Source organism: Carassius auratus, chromosome 44 (assembly GCF_003368295.1).
Source record: "Carassius auratus strain Wakin chromosome 44, ASM336829v1, whole genome shotgun sequence".
NCBI classification, from domain to species: domain Eukaryota; kingdom Metazoa; phylum Chordata; class Actinopteri; order Cypriniformes; family Cyprinidae; genus Carassius; species Carassius auratus.
The window spans coordinates 7395209-7412166 of NC_039286.1; the positions used below are offsets into that span (position 1 = coordinate 7395209).

The 16958-nt window shown below is 36.3% G+C and overlaps 2 protein-coding genes and 1 non-coding gene across 4 annotated transcripts; 2 read left to right on the forward strand and 1 right to left on the reverse strand.

Annotated features, from left to right (window-relative positions):
- The first annotated feature begins 1662 nt into the window (after positions 1-1662).
- Positions 1663-7443, forward strand: LOC113062321 (shugoshin 1). Of its 2 annotated transcripts, none has more exons than XM_026232087.1 (9): positions 1663-2090; positions 2464-2663; positions 2870-2925; positions 3294-3355; positions 3449-4306; positions 4376-4504; positions 6461-6625; positions 6956-7055; positions 7169-7443. In XM_026232087.1, the coding sequence occupies exons 1-9, from the start codon at positions 1943-1945 to the stop codon at positions 7302-7304; spliced, it is 1854 nt and encodes a 617-aa protein (XP_026087872.1). In that variant the 5' UTR covers positions 1663-1942; the 3' UTR covers positions 7305-7443. The 2 variants fall into 2 exon arrangements, with proteins under 2 accessions (XP_026087872.1, XP_026087871.1); XM_026232086.1 differs by having other exon boundaries at positions 1664-2090; positions 6890-7055.
- Positions 7444-8251: 808 nt separating this feature from the next.
- On the reverse strand, positions 8252-10882 carry LOC113062322 (60S ribosomal protein L14-like). The gene is made up of 6 exons (XM_026232088.1): positions 10753-10882; positions 9490-9591; positions 9248-9342; positions 8660-8759; positions 8462-8515; positions 8252-8357 (listed from the first exon to the last, which is right to left on the reverse strand). Exons 1-6 carry the CDS (start codon positions 10753-10755, stop codon positions 8292-8294), a joined length of 420 nt encoding a protein of 139 aa, XP_026087873.1. The 5' UTR covers positions 10756-10882; the 3' UTR covers positions 8252-8291.
- A 408-nt stretch (positions 10883-11290) lies between these two features.
- Positions 11291-11362, forward strand: trnap-agg (transfer RNA proline (anticodon AGG)). The gene has a single exon. It is a non-coding gene; the product is annotated as a tRNA-Pro (tRNA).
- Positions 11363-16958: the final 5596 nt, after the last annotated feature.

A 16958-nucleotide genomic window follows, 5' to 3' on the forward strand; every position in this document is an offset into this window, starting at 1 on the left:
AATTTCCATGATATTAAAAGTGGGGGGACACGTCCCCCACGTAATCTACGCCCCTGTTCAGAAGCTTTTGTTGGTCCCTGATCCTCCTTCATTAGTTCTCATTCATTGCACAGTGGGAGACAATTTAATGCTTTTATTATTGATTTGCAGAAAACCCTCCCCTTTTCCAGCATGTTGTTTCTGAGTGTCTAATATAGTTAGTCATTGTGTTTATGGATATTTGCCTGTTTTTACTGTCTACGTAACTACTTTTTCCTCAGGTTTTACAACCCATGCTCTGATGTAAAAGTTTTTTGTTGTTGTTGTTTTGTTTTTAGTGCTGATCTGTTGCACTGACAAAGAATTTGTTCACAAATCATCCTCACAATTAAATGTTCCCTTCTGGAATACTTTTTATTCTTACAGTTATTATTCTAAATGAATCCCCAATTTGAGGAAATGTTTTGCAACTAGCAAAAAGGTTTGCATATAAACAAACGCAATTTCAAATTCTCATTAAACATTCATGTCGTCACACTGCTATGGGGTGTGTCATTGAAACATATACTGTTTGGATCTGAACAAATATTTTTTTTTTTTTTTGCAAATCATTCAGAAGGTTGTGTACATGTGGATGGTCATGTGATACTGTAGAATTGCAGAAGCTGTTTTTGCAGATTCACTTCCATAAATTTTCTATTTAGATTAGAGGGAAAGGGTTCAGGTTACGATACAACAAATGAGGAGTAAATAATTGTTTCAATTTGTTGTATCACAGTGTCAGAGACTAAAGCATGTTGGTGTGATGTCTGAAAAGGGGTCAAGTACTTCTCATTATGGATAAATTATAATTTGTTTAGCAAGGAAGTTTGACAGCAGTTCAGCCTTTCCATACTGTAAGTGTATTTATTGGCAAGTCACATGTTTGTAAATAATTGAACGAGGAACTAATGATCATGAGACTCTTCTTATTCACTTACAAAGCCATGAGAAATGTTAATTCAGAATATTAAATGAACAACATTTTACAAATCTTAACTTGTTCAATTTATATATAAATAATTACAAATAAATAAAGGAGTATAATTAAGGAGATAAAATGTGCTGCTTCCCTCAGGCCTATATATAAATGTTATATTTAAAAAATTTACATAAATAAATACACTAATAGCATATTTTTGCATATCCATATAACTTATTAAGAAGTAGACTTTATTTAGAACAGTAGAAAGTAGACTTTTATGTAGAACGAGAACATTTGCATATACATAAAAAGTATTCAGACATAAACAGAAAACAATTAACTAAATTTTCAAAGAAAAGTTTTCAAGTATTCCATACATTCGTTTTTTATTTTTGTTTTGTTTATCTATTTATTTGTTTGTTTGTCCGCTCATTCATTTTCAGTCTCATAATATTTGTTTAGTTTTAAACAGTATGATTTTGTTTTGATTTTTTGTTTGTGTAGCCTACATTGTATTTTCCACTCATAATTAAAAATTTCCAATTTCCTTTCTAATCTATTATTTCCATACATTTATAAATAAAGTTTTATCAGTTGAGCAAATTATTCATTTCGAGTGTTAAAATTGTAGATGTGCAATTTTAAGAAGTCGACTGCCTGCCGATGAAATTTACAGGATGTTGTCTGAACTACTCGCGGAAGTGACGTAAATCTTCGTTTGTTCCTCCAATCAGAATTCGCAGCGCATGATTTCGAACATCAACGTTCCCGACGGAAGATACGCCAGAGAAGCAACTCACACAAAATACACCACATACCCCTTGTCTGACCTGAAATAGCTGCTGGTTCATCTTATGATAGTTGTAAATAAGTAGGTAAGACGTACGCTGTGTTTTGGTGAAGCTCGGCGTAGTATGGAGAAAAACGTTAACCCTTAATCAGCTGATAGACTTTACACTGGACGTTGTGGATGTGTGACTGATACTGCGCATCCCAGTCATGGTTCGGGAACGGGTGGTGCAGAAGAAGTCCTTCCAGCAGAGTCTGGACGACATCAAGGACAAAATGAAGGAAAAGAGAAACAAACGTCTCTCCAACGCTTTAGCTGCCAGCCGCGGCCTGTCAAAGCTGAACAACAAAAACACAGGTACGATTAAACGAGAGTCTGGCTTTGCGTCGCATTCCAGTGGCCCATATATTGCTATAGTTGTGTCTTTAACATTTTTATTTGTCTTTGTGTTTATAACTTCCCGTTTGTCTTTAATGATACCGTTAGTAGTAAATAGTGACATTTACGCACCCTCGCGTTGTTCCAAACCAATATGACTGGTTTGCTTCTGTGACAGACAAATTGGAATCATAAGGACTGACAGCCTCAGTCCCCATTCATTTTAATAACATTTTTGATTTCCATTAACCTTAACATCTCCTTTTGTGTTGCACAGAAGGTCATACAGGTTTGGAAGAGAATGAAGGTACTGTAAATCTCAACATTGTTTCATTTTTCCATCCTTCCACAGCTACAGTGAAGCCATTTGTGCTGAAGAGCGTCCAGGTAAATAACAAAGCTCTTGCAGTTGCCCTGCAGACAGAGAGAGAGAAGGTACGGCAAGCGCAGGGGATCATCCTTCAGCTCAAGAAAGAAAGGCAAGCACTCATCTTTCACTTGCTGATGCTGAAGAGGACGATTAAGGATCGGGGAGCTGCTGAAAGTGCCCAGGTGAGAGGTGTACACAAGGTGTCATTGTGCTGATATGTAAAGTTTTCATGGATTGAGACATGGGATGAAGAAATGCAGGGTGGGATTTTTCATCCATGTACAGATTTTTCTTTGAATGGGCATATAGACTGATGTGTATAAAGTGTGTATAGTTATTCAATGTATTCAAGGCTCAGTTGTTTTCATTTTCATGCTCGTTTTTGTAGGTTTCTTCTCCTGTTGAGACAAGCCCACCAAGTTCACTGCAGCCCATCAGTCCCAAGTGAGCAAGCGAATCTGTAGCTCTAAAGCTTTTAATAAAAATTACTATAACATTTGGGGTCAGTAACATTTGTTTAATGTTTTTAAAAGAAATCTGTTATGCTCACCAAGCCTTGATTTATTGATAAAAAAACAGCAATATTGTGTGAAATTTTAGTACAGTTTAAAATAATCTTATTCTGTAATTTTGTATTCTAATATATTATAAATTGTAATTTATTCATGTGATGGTGAAGCTGTATTCTGAGAAGCCATTACTCCAGTCTTCAGAGTCAGTCTAATATGTTGTTCAAGGAACATTTCTTACTATCTGTTGAAAATTAGTTATGAATACTGATGATAATATTGTTAATGTCATTTGTGGCTCAGACCAGTACTTGTGGTTGAGACTATCCATGATCATCACTCAGCAGAACCGCCTTTTACTGCAGGTACTGGACAGTATGTAGTTATCACCCTTAAATGCTGAATACTATAAACAGTCTATATGTTTTTACTATTATTCTTTACTGCTTTGTTTGCAGAGGCTGCTTCGGGTTGCCGCAGTGACAGACTGGTTTCATTGCCCCCCACAGTAGGAACAAGGCGAAAGAGACACTCTGAGATTGAGAGGCGACAAAGCTCACGTTTTGACTCTGGCACTGTCAAGAAATGTGACATGATGGATGTGAGAAGAGAAGAGACTATTGATAACAGACAAGAGGTGGGGCTAAACACACCATTGGAGGAGGTGTGCAATGAAGAGGAGTCAACTGGTCAAAAAACAGGGCCGAACTGTGAGTTGAACCTAGAGATTTCTGATCTCCCAGCTGTTCAGCACTCGACGCCTGAGCCCCCCCAGCGGACTACTAGACAACCAAAGAAGAAACCTACCCAAGCCGCTCCCCGCCCCAAACCAGAGCGGGGGCGCAAACCAGACCGAGCCCCATTGAAGAAACCATGGGAAAACCCCAAACCCCGTGCTCGCTCCAAGAGCAGGGACCGATGTCAGAGTCATGCAAGAGTGGCACTTCCACCTGCTGATCGCCTTAACTCCTCATTGGGTGGCAATGACACCTTTGATTTTGACTGTGAAGAGGCCGTCCATCTAACGCCTTTCAGGGCAGGAACCAAAGTTGTGGAGAAACAATCACCTGATGCTCCGGATAAAGAGGACAAGGTATTGCCCAGTCCTGTTGAGATGGAGACCAACAACAGCCTTTCAGAAAATGAACAGGATGCAGATGATTCCCCTTATGTACCAAAGAGGAGATCCAAAAGAGCTCGTAGTCCAGCACCCAGACGGGCTCGCTCTAAAAGGCGGTCTGTACAATCGGCCAGAGAAAACAGAGGAAAAGAAAATACTTCCCAAAAGCAGGACGATGTTGAAATACAGCATAGAGGTAAGTATACAAAGATTTTTTTTAAATAGTTGAAAATATTACATTTTTAATCCATTTAATATTCTACAGAAAAAAATATGCCTGAAACTAAGGAAATTGACCTGCACCTCAGCAATGGTCTTCTGCTCCCATCTTCACCAGTTTGTGTTCCTCCTGAAAATCCTTGCCAATCAGACCCAAGCAAAGAGATCTGCCTAGGTAACTTTGTGCGGAAACATGTGTGTGTGTATATATATATATATATATTAGTGGTGGGCCGTTATCGGCGTTTACGCGAGACTCTTATCGGCCGATAAATAAAAATATCGCCGTTAAAACTTGAAAAAAAACTTAAACATTGTGTAAATAGCACAAATAAATAAAAATGAACGAACATACAAATAAAAACATTTCAAACAGGGCCCACTGGTACAACCTTTACCGGGTCCCCGCTGACCCCAGCTACGGCCCTGCTCATGCCTGTTTCACACATACTTCATCTGCAGTGCGTATGCAGTCCGTGTGCATCACATATGTGGTGCAGCACGGACTCGATGTGCTTTCACACAGGAAGCATTTGCAGTTCGCTACTCGGTATGTAACCGATCGCTGCACTGCTGCAGACACAATGCTCCTGGAACGCAACTGGTTAACATGGATGTGTAAAAAAAATATGCAATGCATATTGCATACTGCAGACGGAGTATGTGTGAAACAGACGTATGGTTGTTTGCACCTTGTGCAATGTGGAATTAGTTTACAGTTTTTTCAAGCAGTTTGTGATGCATTTTGGAAACAGGAGATGTACATTTCTAATGCACCACCTAGCTTGATAAACCCCTTCTCAAAGACTTACTGTTTGTCAGTTTTATTTGGGTAACACACATATTCTGAATGCCGTCGGCAGAATTCGAATGAGCCATTTTAATCTAGATTAATCTAGATTAATTTCAAGATTGAGATTAATCTAGATTAAAAAAAATAATCTATGCCCACCTCTAATATTCCTCAGTATTTATGCATGCAATTTTTTATTTTAATTTTGAAATTTGAAGCAAAAACAGAATGGTTTGGCTTCAGTTTTGTCAGAATATGCATATAAAAATATCTGCATGAAACAGGCAGAGCTAAATGAAATGCAGATTCATTCTCTGCCAGCAGGTGGCACTTAAAGCCTTTTACTTGGTTTCTGCTGTGAGCAAAGCAACCCTGCACTTAATGAACTTTAATATGCATTATACAAAGGCAAGATGAAAATACAAAATTTAGAATTTAGAACATTTGAATCGTCACATATTTGAATGGATTCTTAACTGGCGGTTAATCGTTTCATCCCTAACTCTATTTTAAAATCTGTAGACAATTGAATTCCTATTCCTATTGTTCCAAAAATACTGATGAAGAAAAAATATTTCAGTATAATCAGAAGGCAGAGTAAAAGTTTTTTGCAAAATGAATGAAAGAGAGATCTGTTGGAAATTGCATTTTCAAATGTTGAAGCATTTCTTATACAATATTTTTACATTTAGATACCATATTGGCTAGGGATGTAACGATTAACCGCGAGCCGGTTAAAAATCAATTAAAATAAGTGACGATTTAAAATCGGTTGAGATGCCAAACAAATCGCTATACAATTGGAGTAGGAGTTTATATGAATGTTTCTTTGAGGGGAACTGACTATCTTTCTTTAGAAATGTTTACGTGGTATTTTCTTTTCATCTTGCCTCTGAACAATGCATATTAAAGTAGTGTTTATAAGCACAGTTCTGGTTTGTTTACAGCAGTAACCCAAGAAACACTGTATCATTGTTGTTTATAAGTTAATCTTCATCTTTCAACTCGTCTGCTGTTTCGTTCAGATGTTTTATATAGCACCAATAGCCTAATTAAACAACACCTTTTCATTTACTGGATTATGTCTTCAATCTCATTTGGTTAAAAAAGTTGTAAGAAAATCGAATCATGAGTCAAGTGAATCATTGCATCCCTAATATTGACCGATTGTAGTCCATTCAAGGTATTCCCTAAATTCTCTTTATTTTGTCTTACATTTATCTTTATAAACACCCTTTCAAAAAAAAAATTTTCTTTACTTGTTCTTATAAAGTCTTAAATGTATCTTTATTAAATCTACTAAAACTATGTTTTAACAATGCTAATGTATTCCCACAGCGCCACCTTCTGCTGTTTCAGTGGAGTCTCTGATCCCGATTACTCCTGGTGGAGAGGCAGAGCTTATGATGGTTGACTGCCCAATATTTGAATTTCCAAAGCGCTTTAGTAACTCACCCAACCAGGAAAATGAAATGGCTTTGGTGAATAGAGGCAGAAGAAAAGGTAAAATCCTTTACACTTTGTTCTTGTTGCTTGTCTTTCTATTTGACTTTAGATTGGTTACATCTGTTGATCTGGGCACATTACCACCGAAATGTGCTGGAGGAGCTCTTGTATCAATCTCGTTTCTCACTGCATGTGTGTGTATCATATGTGTATTCACTCCACCAGCGTCACATTTCTTGGGGTCACATTTCTTGAGGTTCCTTTTTCCAGGAGTGGTAGAAGGAAAATGAATGTCACACACATGCACTTGTGTTTTTGCAGGTGGGCTGGTTGTTCGCTCCTTTTTCGGCTTGGGTTTGAGTGATGTGACAAATCTCTCCCCCGCAGCCTATCAGAAGCCCATGTCTGCTCAAAACAGCCCTCAAAGCTCCTCTCGTAAGCGCCGCTGTACGAGTACGGTCAACTACAAGGAGCCCTCCATCAACACGTAAGTTCTTTGAAACTTTAAATAGTTTGAAGAGCCTGGTATTCTTCTTTCTGATATTATGTTTTTCAAGCTTATGGCATTATCTTTGTTTCCATACACTGTTTATTTTCTAGGAAACTTCGACGTGGAGACAAATTTACAGACACTCGTTTCCTACGTTCCCCCATCTTCAAACAGAAACCCACTTCCCGCCGAAGTTCACTTAAAAAGATGGAATTATATAATGAGTCTTTTGTGGGATGTCGCTGAATAACTGATGTGACCTTATTAGGCTTTTGTAGCATGATTTCTGCCCAGCGTGAACCTTTGTATTATTTTTAACCGTTACATAAGTGATTTTAAATCTCATTAATTGTAAATATTAATAAAGTTTGCCTTTTAACAGTCAGAAGGTTTTTTTTTTCATTTACAACTAGGAGCACATTACCACACACACTAAAAATAAATCATTTTTATTAAACTTACAACTGGAAGCATTTTAAGAGATTAGTTTTCTTTTCAGAAAATAAAGAGTTTAATTTAATTAAATTGTGTGAAAGTGTCAAGGCCATTCTGTGAGTTAATAAAGTATGATCATTTTGAAGGTGACAGACTATATATAAAATATAGCAACTAAATAGCTGATTGTAGTCATGTCTGTTTAAGATACATGGCACCAACAAAGTAAAACAGCCGAAACTGTTTCTCATGTGTACAGATGCTTTACATGATGCTCAAGTTGAAGTTACAATTTTGATTAATACAGTCAGGATAAAAAGAATGAAACTTTTACGATGGAAGTATATAGCTGACATTAGCTTGAATACTATAAAAATGCTGGTCTTATGAACTACATTATTGTTTTAGCAATGCTTTACAATAAAGTAGAACTGGTTAACATTAAGAAATCTTAATGTATTAACAGTTAATAGTTGTACTGAATCTATGAATTATGAAAATAACTTAATTTAACCTAGACTGGAACAGTAAAAAAAAAGTTGATATCAACAATAACATTTACATTTAGCAGATGCTTTTATCCAAAGCGACTTACAAAAGAGGAAAATGAAAGCAATCAAAATCAACAAAAGAGCAATGACGTACAAGTGCTATAACACGTCTTAGCTAAAACGTGTGTACACAAATGTTCCCTTTTTCCCACCAGCACCGAAGCAGCTTCAAATTCATCCATAAGTCAATGGACAAAACAACACACATTTACGAGTTTACAAGTCAAACGCATTTATTTAAGATAGTTTATGCTTTCTTTTGCGATGCAGCTTTCTGCAGCTTCTTCATCTCATGCTTGATGATCTTGTTCCTCTGCAGAGAGAAAGAAAAAAACAGGTGATATGTAATATTTTTTTGACATTGCAGAATCATACACACCACAAATTATTTTTGCACTACAGTCCAACAAAACATACCATTTTCTTGGCCTTCATCACCTTGAAGCGATCAAAGTCAGACATTGAGGCCCTCTGTTAAAAGAAAAGTAGCATGGTGAGGAAAAATATGTTTTTATTAAGAAAATTACAATTATTAACATTCACAACACAAACAATCTTTAACCAACTAACAACTATGCATGAGTGGAAGAGATCTCAACCGGCTCTATAACATACCTTCTTTCTGGCCTCAATTTTCTTGGCCCAGCTGCTTTCTTCCCACTTCTTGTTGACCTCTGCCTTTTCCCAGGCTCGCCTCACGTACTTCTGTCGGGCACTGAAGCACACCAAAACAGAGGTGATGGATGAAATAGGCACAAATTACAAAGGGCTCAGGCCAAATATACCACCACAAGTGACAGAAAATGTTTCATTAAAAAAAATAATTAAAATGTGGAATCATCTAGCTAACAGATTGTTGAATGCAGAGGCATTAAAGTGACCTGAAGGCATCAGATCTTTTTTTTTTTTAAACAAATATAGAAGCACAAATATATTTAAAGAGACTTTATGCCAAAAGGCACCTCTAAGTGGAAAACGTAACAAAAACCAAAGACGGTGCATTTAAAATACTTTATTTACTTTAACTAAAGAATTGGTGTAAAATGTTAGCACACAGTTTAGAGAAAACAAGAAATCAAGTTGGCATTTGACAGCAGAGCAACATTTTGCGATACACAAGAACCACTGATAATCAAATACTACTACAATGAGACCAGCAGAATACATGTACTCATAAAACATGAAATAAACGCTTCAGCTCACCTGTGAGGTACTTTGATGACGTAGTCAGTGAGCTGCAAGCACTTGAAAGGCATCGCCTGTCTCTTCACTCCAGTGCATGGGCCATCTACCAGTGCCTACAGAGAATAGAAAACAACCTCAAGTTACGGCTCTACAAATCTGTCATGAGTGATTTAACCATGACGTGGTTTCGTGAAGCTTTTTAATGTGAACTGAAGGTTGTATGCTTCACATTATGAAGTATAGCAGTATTCAAAACTCACCCTGTTTTGGTCAATGACATCTACAATTGCCACCAGTTTGCCCTCGTGAGGACCGAAAGCAATGAAGGCAACGCGGCCGATCTCAACAAAGCGCTTAAACACCTGAAAATCAAAATACAAAAAGAGTAAGCAAGCAACATCTTATTTATACAGCACTTTTAAAAACATATAAATATAAAAACACAATCATAAAAGAAACATTTATAAAGAGCTATACATAATATATGATAAAGCAAAAAAAGATCAAACCCAAAAAATGCACGAAAACATCATGAAATATTAAAAGCACATCTATACAGGTATGTTTTCAAGTAACATTTAAAAACAGACACACATTCAGATGATCTAATATTCATTTACTTTTTATAGTTTTGGAGCCCTCACTTCAAATGTCACATCGCCTTTTTATTTTATACTTAATAGTTCTTGGAACTGCCAGCAATTCATTATCTCCCAGTTCCATACGGTCTCAGAAGCTCAGCTAAATACAAAGGTGCCAGGCCGTTTAAAGCTTTATATGTCAATAAAATAAACGGGTAGACAACGCAAAGAACCCAAAACAATATCATGACAAACTTTGTGTCAATAATCTAAGTACATCATTCTGCACTAATTGTAAGCGCGATATATTACGATGAGTGAAAGAAGAAGAAAAGTCATTACAATAGTCAAGACGGCAAGAAATAAAAGCTCGAATAAGCTTCTCTGCATCATTAAAACAACACTGATGCATTTTCATTTCAGTTCAGCAGAGGTAACGACTGGCATTCCTTTGGGCAAATCGAATTATATGTTTCCCAAGCACATATCTGACTTTAAGTATATTTTAGCCAGTTTCTCCCTTTCCAGAAGTCTCTAACTTTATATCCAGTTACATCTGTCCTGCTAAATGATCACACATGCCTTCAGAAGAATGAGACCGAACGCTGCACGGCATTCCAGTTTTAAAACTCATTCATATTCGGGTTTTCGTAACTTTAACATAATTTAGTGGTAATTACATATGAAACACACTTTAACAATCTGATATGTCTAATTCTGAGGTAACTCCGGCCTAAACCTCTCCACCACGTTGTTTCGAGACATGTCTGAAGCTCATTTTCTCACCGATAGCGCTAAAAGGTTCACTTATACAACGGTCATATAATGTGTGGGCTCATTGTGTTATTAAAATACGTTTCCGATGTTCCCTTGGTCTGTGATGTATAAAAAAAAACAGCAGATTTGCTTGATTTTACACTCCGCGCAAGTGAGCTCACTCACCATGATGGCAGACCGTGGTAGGAAAAGAATTAAAGCACTTCCGCTCTGGAATGAAGAGCCTTCCCGTTTGAGTACTGCGCATGCGCGGCGTCTAGAAACGGGTGGGGGTAGTAGTTTATTTTTATTTTTTTAAGTTTATCTAAGAATGTGCATTATGAATGTAATCTATAAATGGTCCAAATTGTTTAAGTAGTTTTATTCGAACTGTTAAAAAAATCGAAATTGAATTGCATTATTTATAATATGGTTACGAAGAAATCATACGAGTAAACATATATAGGCTTATTCTTTTGGAAAATATCGTGTTCTTGTTAATAATGCACTATATCAGCGCAGTTTGTTTTGTGCTTTGTACTGGTCATAGCTAGAGGTGGTAGTAAAGCTTCCAATTGTCGCAGTTTAGTGTGTGACCGCTGGGTGGCAGTGACAAGCACAAGGCACACTCAGAGTCTCACAGATACACGTAAATATAGATTCTACTTTAAACGTGGCAGGTTTGTACTGAAAAAAAAAAACTGTTCCAGAAATTTAGATATGAGGCTCGTTGGTCTAGGGGTATGATTCTCGCTTAGGGTGCGAGAGGTCCCGGGTTCAAATCCCGGACGAGCCCTTCATTTTTCAGATGCTTCAAATGTTTATGGGTGTCACAACAATGGCAATATTAAATAATAATTTATTAACATTACGTTGTTAATTTATTGAATGATAAAAAAAATTATGTTCTCAATAAAATAGATAAACCCTGAATGAGTAGCTATTTCTTACTTTTTTTTTATTTATTTTTTTTATTTTTTTATTTTTTTATTGCAAGAAAAAAAGTTGTACAAATATACAAAAACACAGGGAAGCGAGATATAAATACACTCCAATTAGAAGCAAACATAAAATAAAATAGACATTCTGGATTTGCATGTAAAATTATAGTATTATTGATACATAAAAGTGCAAAAATAAACTTACATTCTTTTGGAAAAGTTGTCAAAATACATCAAAAACTTGCTACTCTTTTTGTTCTCTGTAAGTCTAAGAGATGAAACAAGAGAGTCCAATTCCATAAGAAAAAGGGGGAAAGACAAAGGAGACTTAAGCCATTTCTGTTTATGAATGAAAAATTTTGCATTCAATATAAGAAAATTAACAACATATTCAACAGATAATAGCTTTGGATTTTCATAATAAAAGATAACATCTTTGAGGATAAAAGTGTGGGACACATTTGTAAGGTTAGAAATGTAGGTGCTTATGTCACCCCATAATTTGTTTGTAACACCGCAATCAAAAAACAAATGGGCAGCTGTTTCCTCCACAAAACCACAAAACGAGCATGATTCATCGACATTAGAATATTTTGAGATTGACAGATTAACGGGGTAAATTTTATGAAGGATTTTATAATGGATCTCCTTTACCTTATTAGAAATGCAAAATTTACTTGGTAGGAGCCAGGCCTTTCTCCAATTTATATTTGTTAAAAAGGAACCCCAATAGAATTTCCCTCTTGGAACAATCTTTCTTTTTGTCTGAAAAATATTGCGGATATGTCTGTTATTGCATTTCCGATCTAATATACCAATACCCCCCAAACTTAAAGCCGGATAAACACTGTTGCCTTTACTGAATTTAAGGTGACTTGAAATTAACTGAGTTAAACCTACTGGGATGGCTCTCATCAAATTATTATATTCCTTTGGTGGGACTGGAAAATTATGAAGATTCATAAATTGTTTGTAAGTTAAAATATTACCAGACTTGTCAAACACAGATAGAATAGAGTTCAAGTTATTATTAAACCATCTAGGGAAAAAAAGTGATTTATTTCTAACCGTTATATCAGCATTATTCCAAAGGAGAACTTTATGGGGGGAGAATCCATGGACAAAACACAATTTCCAGGAAAGAAGACATTGATGGTGGAAGTTAGATAAGGAAATAGGTAACTTACCAGGCAGAAAATTACATTTCAGTAAGAAAGATAGGCCACCAAGTTGGTCAAATATCTTATTTGGGATAAAAAACCACATTGACATTGGATTTGCAAGGCATCTTTTCAGCCAGTTTACTTTAAAGGTGTTTACAGTGTCTGCAAAGTCCAAAAAATCAAGGCCACCTTCGCTTCTGGAGTTAGTAAGGACATCTCTTTTTAACTTGTACGGTCTATTTTTCCAGATAAAATCCAAAAATATTTTATTAATTTCCTTTATAGTTTTATCGTTGACAAACAAAGAAAGAGCAGAATATACAAAGTGAGAGAGCCCTTCAACTTTAGATAAAAGAACTCTACCATATAATGTAAGATCTCTCTGAAGCCAGATATTAAAGATCTGTTTCGTTTTTATAATTTTATCAGAAAAATTTAAATGATGTCTACTGATTACATTTCTACTGATATGAATTCCTAAATATTTTACACTTTTTTTTAACTAGGATGCCTCCTAAGACTATATCATCCATATCATGAATTGTCATAATTTCACATTTCGAAGTATTAAGTTTTAGACCTGAAGCACATGAGAATTGTTCAACCAAATCCAGAGCTTTTGGTAACTGACATTTGTCCTGCAAAAACAGCGTAGTGTCATCTGCTAGCTGTGATATTTTGAACTCTCTGTCAAAAATTGAGATTCCTTTCAAACTTTCATCTTGTTTAATTCTTAGACAGAGTAACTCTGTGGCTAAAAGAAATAAAAATGGGGAGATTGGACAGCCCTGTCTGACTCCACGATATATATTAAACCTCTTAGAAGTGTCAAAGTTCACAATTACTGAGCTGTTAATGCCTCTATAAAACATGGATACAGTCTCCATAAATGCTTTGCCAAATCCAAATAATTCTAGAGTACGAAAAATAAATTTGTGTTCTATGGAGTCAAAGGCTTTATGAAAGTCGAGAAAAAGTATGAGACCATTAGAATGTATTAAATCGGAATAATCCAGCAAGTCCAGTACTAATCTTATGTTGTTAGAAATGTGACGGCCTTTCATGAAACCAGATTGAGATTCTGAAATTATATTGTCTAAACCATAACTTAATCTTTTAGCATAGACAGAGGCTAATATTTTATAGTCTAATGTTAACAGAGTAATAGGTCGCCAATTGTCGATTATTAAAGGATCCTTGTCTTGCTTGGTATAAGAGAGATGACTCCCTGTTTCATAGTAGCCGTCATATCTCCCTGACTGATGCATTCATTATACATATGAAATAATGGTAATTTAATAAACTCCCAAAAATGAAGATAAAATTCTACCGAGAGCCCATCAATCCCAGGGGATCTACCTTTTTTCATTTTATGTAGAGCTTGCTTGATTTCATCAATTGATAAAGGAGAATCACAAATTTGACTATACTCTCGATCAATAACTTTAATATGGTGTTTAATTAAATCAATAAATTTCTCAGAAATATTATTGTTGAAATTAGAGGTATAAAGAGTGCTATAAAAGTTTGCAACAAAATCAGATATTACTTTTTGATCTTTAGAAATGACTCCATCAATGTTTAGTGCAGAGAGAGCTTTCCTCTGACCGTTCCTTTTTTCCAGGGCAAAAAAATAACTAGAATTGCTTTCCCCCTCCTCCAACCATTTAGCACGAGACCTTGTATATGCCCCTTTAGCCAAATCTAAGTAGGCTTTATCAAGCTCCAAATTTAACTTTTTTATTTCTAAATGTTCTTCTTCTGTAATTTTACTTTTAGTCAATAACTCATTAAGTTTATTAACCAACTCTGAATCAGTTTGACGTTTACTCTTTTTAATTTCTTTACTTCTTTTAACTGCTGTATGTCTGGCTTTATATTTAAAGAACTCCCATGTTTTTTTATAATCCCCATTTAAATCAGTAAATAATTCTTTGATAAGCTTGATGATACTATGATTAAACTGTTGATCTTTTAGCAAGGTATTATTAAGTTTCCAGTAACCCCTGAGTCTCGGATTATCCTGGACGTCACTTATCTTTAAAAAAACGAACTTATGATCAGATAAGGGGGCAATGGTGTGAGAAATATCTTTTAAATAGCTAAGAATAGAAGAAGAAATTAAAAAAAAGTCAATCCTGGATCTAAGAGATAAAGTTTTATTTGACCAGGTAAAATCTTTTGTATAAGGGTTAAAGAACCGCCATGCATCAGTCAGGGAGAGATCTGTGCAAAGAGAAAAAATTAAGTCATTATTTTTTCCACCATCAAGTCTAGGGGGGTATCTGTCCAGACAATCATCTATGCATTCGTTGAAATCTCCTCCCAAAATGAAATAAGCATCAATATACTTCCTATTTACTTGCCTAAGTTTATCCACTAAATGACAGAACATTACTCTGTTGGATGCAGAAGAATTGTGACCATATACACAGCAAGCTATGAAGGTAGCATTATCTTGTTTGATTACGGCAATAACCCATCTGCCTTCTTCAGAACACAAAGTTTCTAAAACGGTCCCTCTAAAACGGTGTAACATAATAGCAGTTCCTGCCGAGTGATTGCTGCCATGACTAAAGAAAATTGAGTTTCCCCATTGATTCCTCCAAAATCTAACATCTGTTTCCCCTGAGTGAATTTCTTGAAGAAATATAAGATCAGCTGCACTTCTTTTACAAAATAAAAAAATGGCTTTTCTTTTTAAACCATCCCGCAAACCTCGAACATTCAACGTTGCAACAGACAACGATTTGAACTTGTACTCCATAAGAACTACCAAACAATTTAAACAAAACCACAAAAAGTAACTTTCTTTAGCTTAACCCTAAATGTAAAGGGAGAGGTGGTTAATAACCTATGAAATATATTGACTTAGGGTGAAAAACAATTAAAGAATTTAAAAAAAAAAAATTCAAGACTAATATTAAGGATAACAATTAAGGGGGATCAAAAATAGTAACTTCCATGTTACACACAACTTTATGTATGATTTTATGCAGATACTGTTGTTAATCGTGTTGTGCGTTTTAAAGTGCTGCATGAGAAAAGAAGCCAGTGCAGTCAGCTTAGGTAACATCAGAATAGAAGACTTGCTTCCCGTCAATCAAAGCAAAAGAGCTGCGGAAGCTTGCTCTCTTGCCTTCCTCCCGTGCCTTCTTCACGAGAGGCCACAACTTGTCCCGCGCTGCTCTATCGTCGGGAGACAGAGGCTCCGAAAGACGCAGTTTGTTGTCAGATAGAAATTTGCAGCCTCTGGCAGCACCCCAAATCAAGTCACGGATGCGACGCAGTGCGAAGAGGATTATGATCGATCTGGCCTTACCATCCGCTCGTTTCGGTCCCAGACGATGAGCAACATCGACACTGTCATTTAGCTCGTCTCCGATTCCAGGAGCGATCTTCTTTAGTATATTAAGAACCACGCTTCGGACATCCTCGCCATCTTTATCCGCAACACCGTGCAACTTCAGACACCATTTCCAACTGTAACGGCTGCAATCCTGTAGACTTGCTTTCACGGATTTGTTTTCCTTTCTTATAGAGTGGATCTCCGATTCCAGATGATTAAGCGCCTCTTTGTGAATGCCGACATCAACAACAAGCTGTTGCACCGTCGCTGTCAGACTTTGGATTTGTTTCGAGGTTGTTTCGGTGGTAGTTTCGATCGCTGAAATCTTTTGAAAAGTCTTGTCGTGCTTTAAAGCCAGCTCGCGTATTGCGGCCAAGACATCCTCATTACTGATTCCACTAACGTTAGATTCCGCGCGTTTCGATTTTTTGGCAGCTGGCTTCTGAGGAGTATTCGAAAGAGCAGCGACAATAACTTCATTATCAAAGTTTGGACACGAATCAAACCACTGTAACTCCGTGTCTCGCTGTGACTTCAGTCCTGTGCTACTACAGACCGATGCTGAATCCTCAAACTGATCAACCATGGAAGCCATATTGTCAAGACACGCTTGTTTAACTTTCTTCTTTCCTTTTTTTCCCATACAGAAATATGTCAAAATGGAATTATATGACTTTTCCCTCTTATGACCACGTTATCAACAGTCTAAACAGTTGGTTATATCACCACTTCACCTCTATTTCCCTGTAGAACAAACACACAACCACCTACAACGCCGCCATCTTGGCCCCCCCTCAAGAGTCTAGCTATTTCTTACTGCTAAATTCAGAAAAACAAAACAATAAAACATGTTAATTATCTGACCACCCTTACCAAAAAGTAGTATACTTCAAGTTTATTTAACTAAGTATACTTAAGTATATTTCAAGTATATTTTTA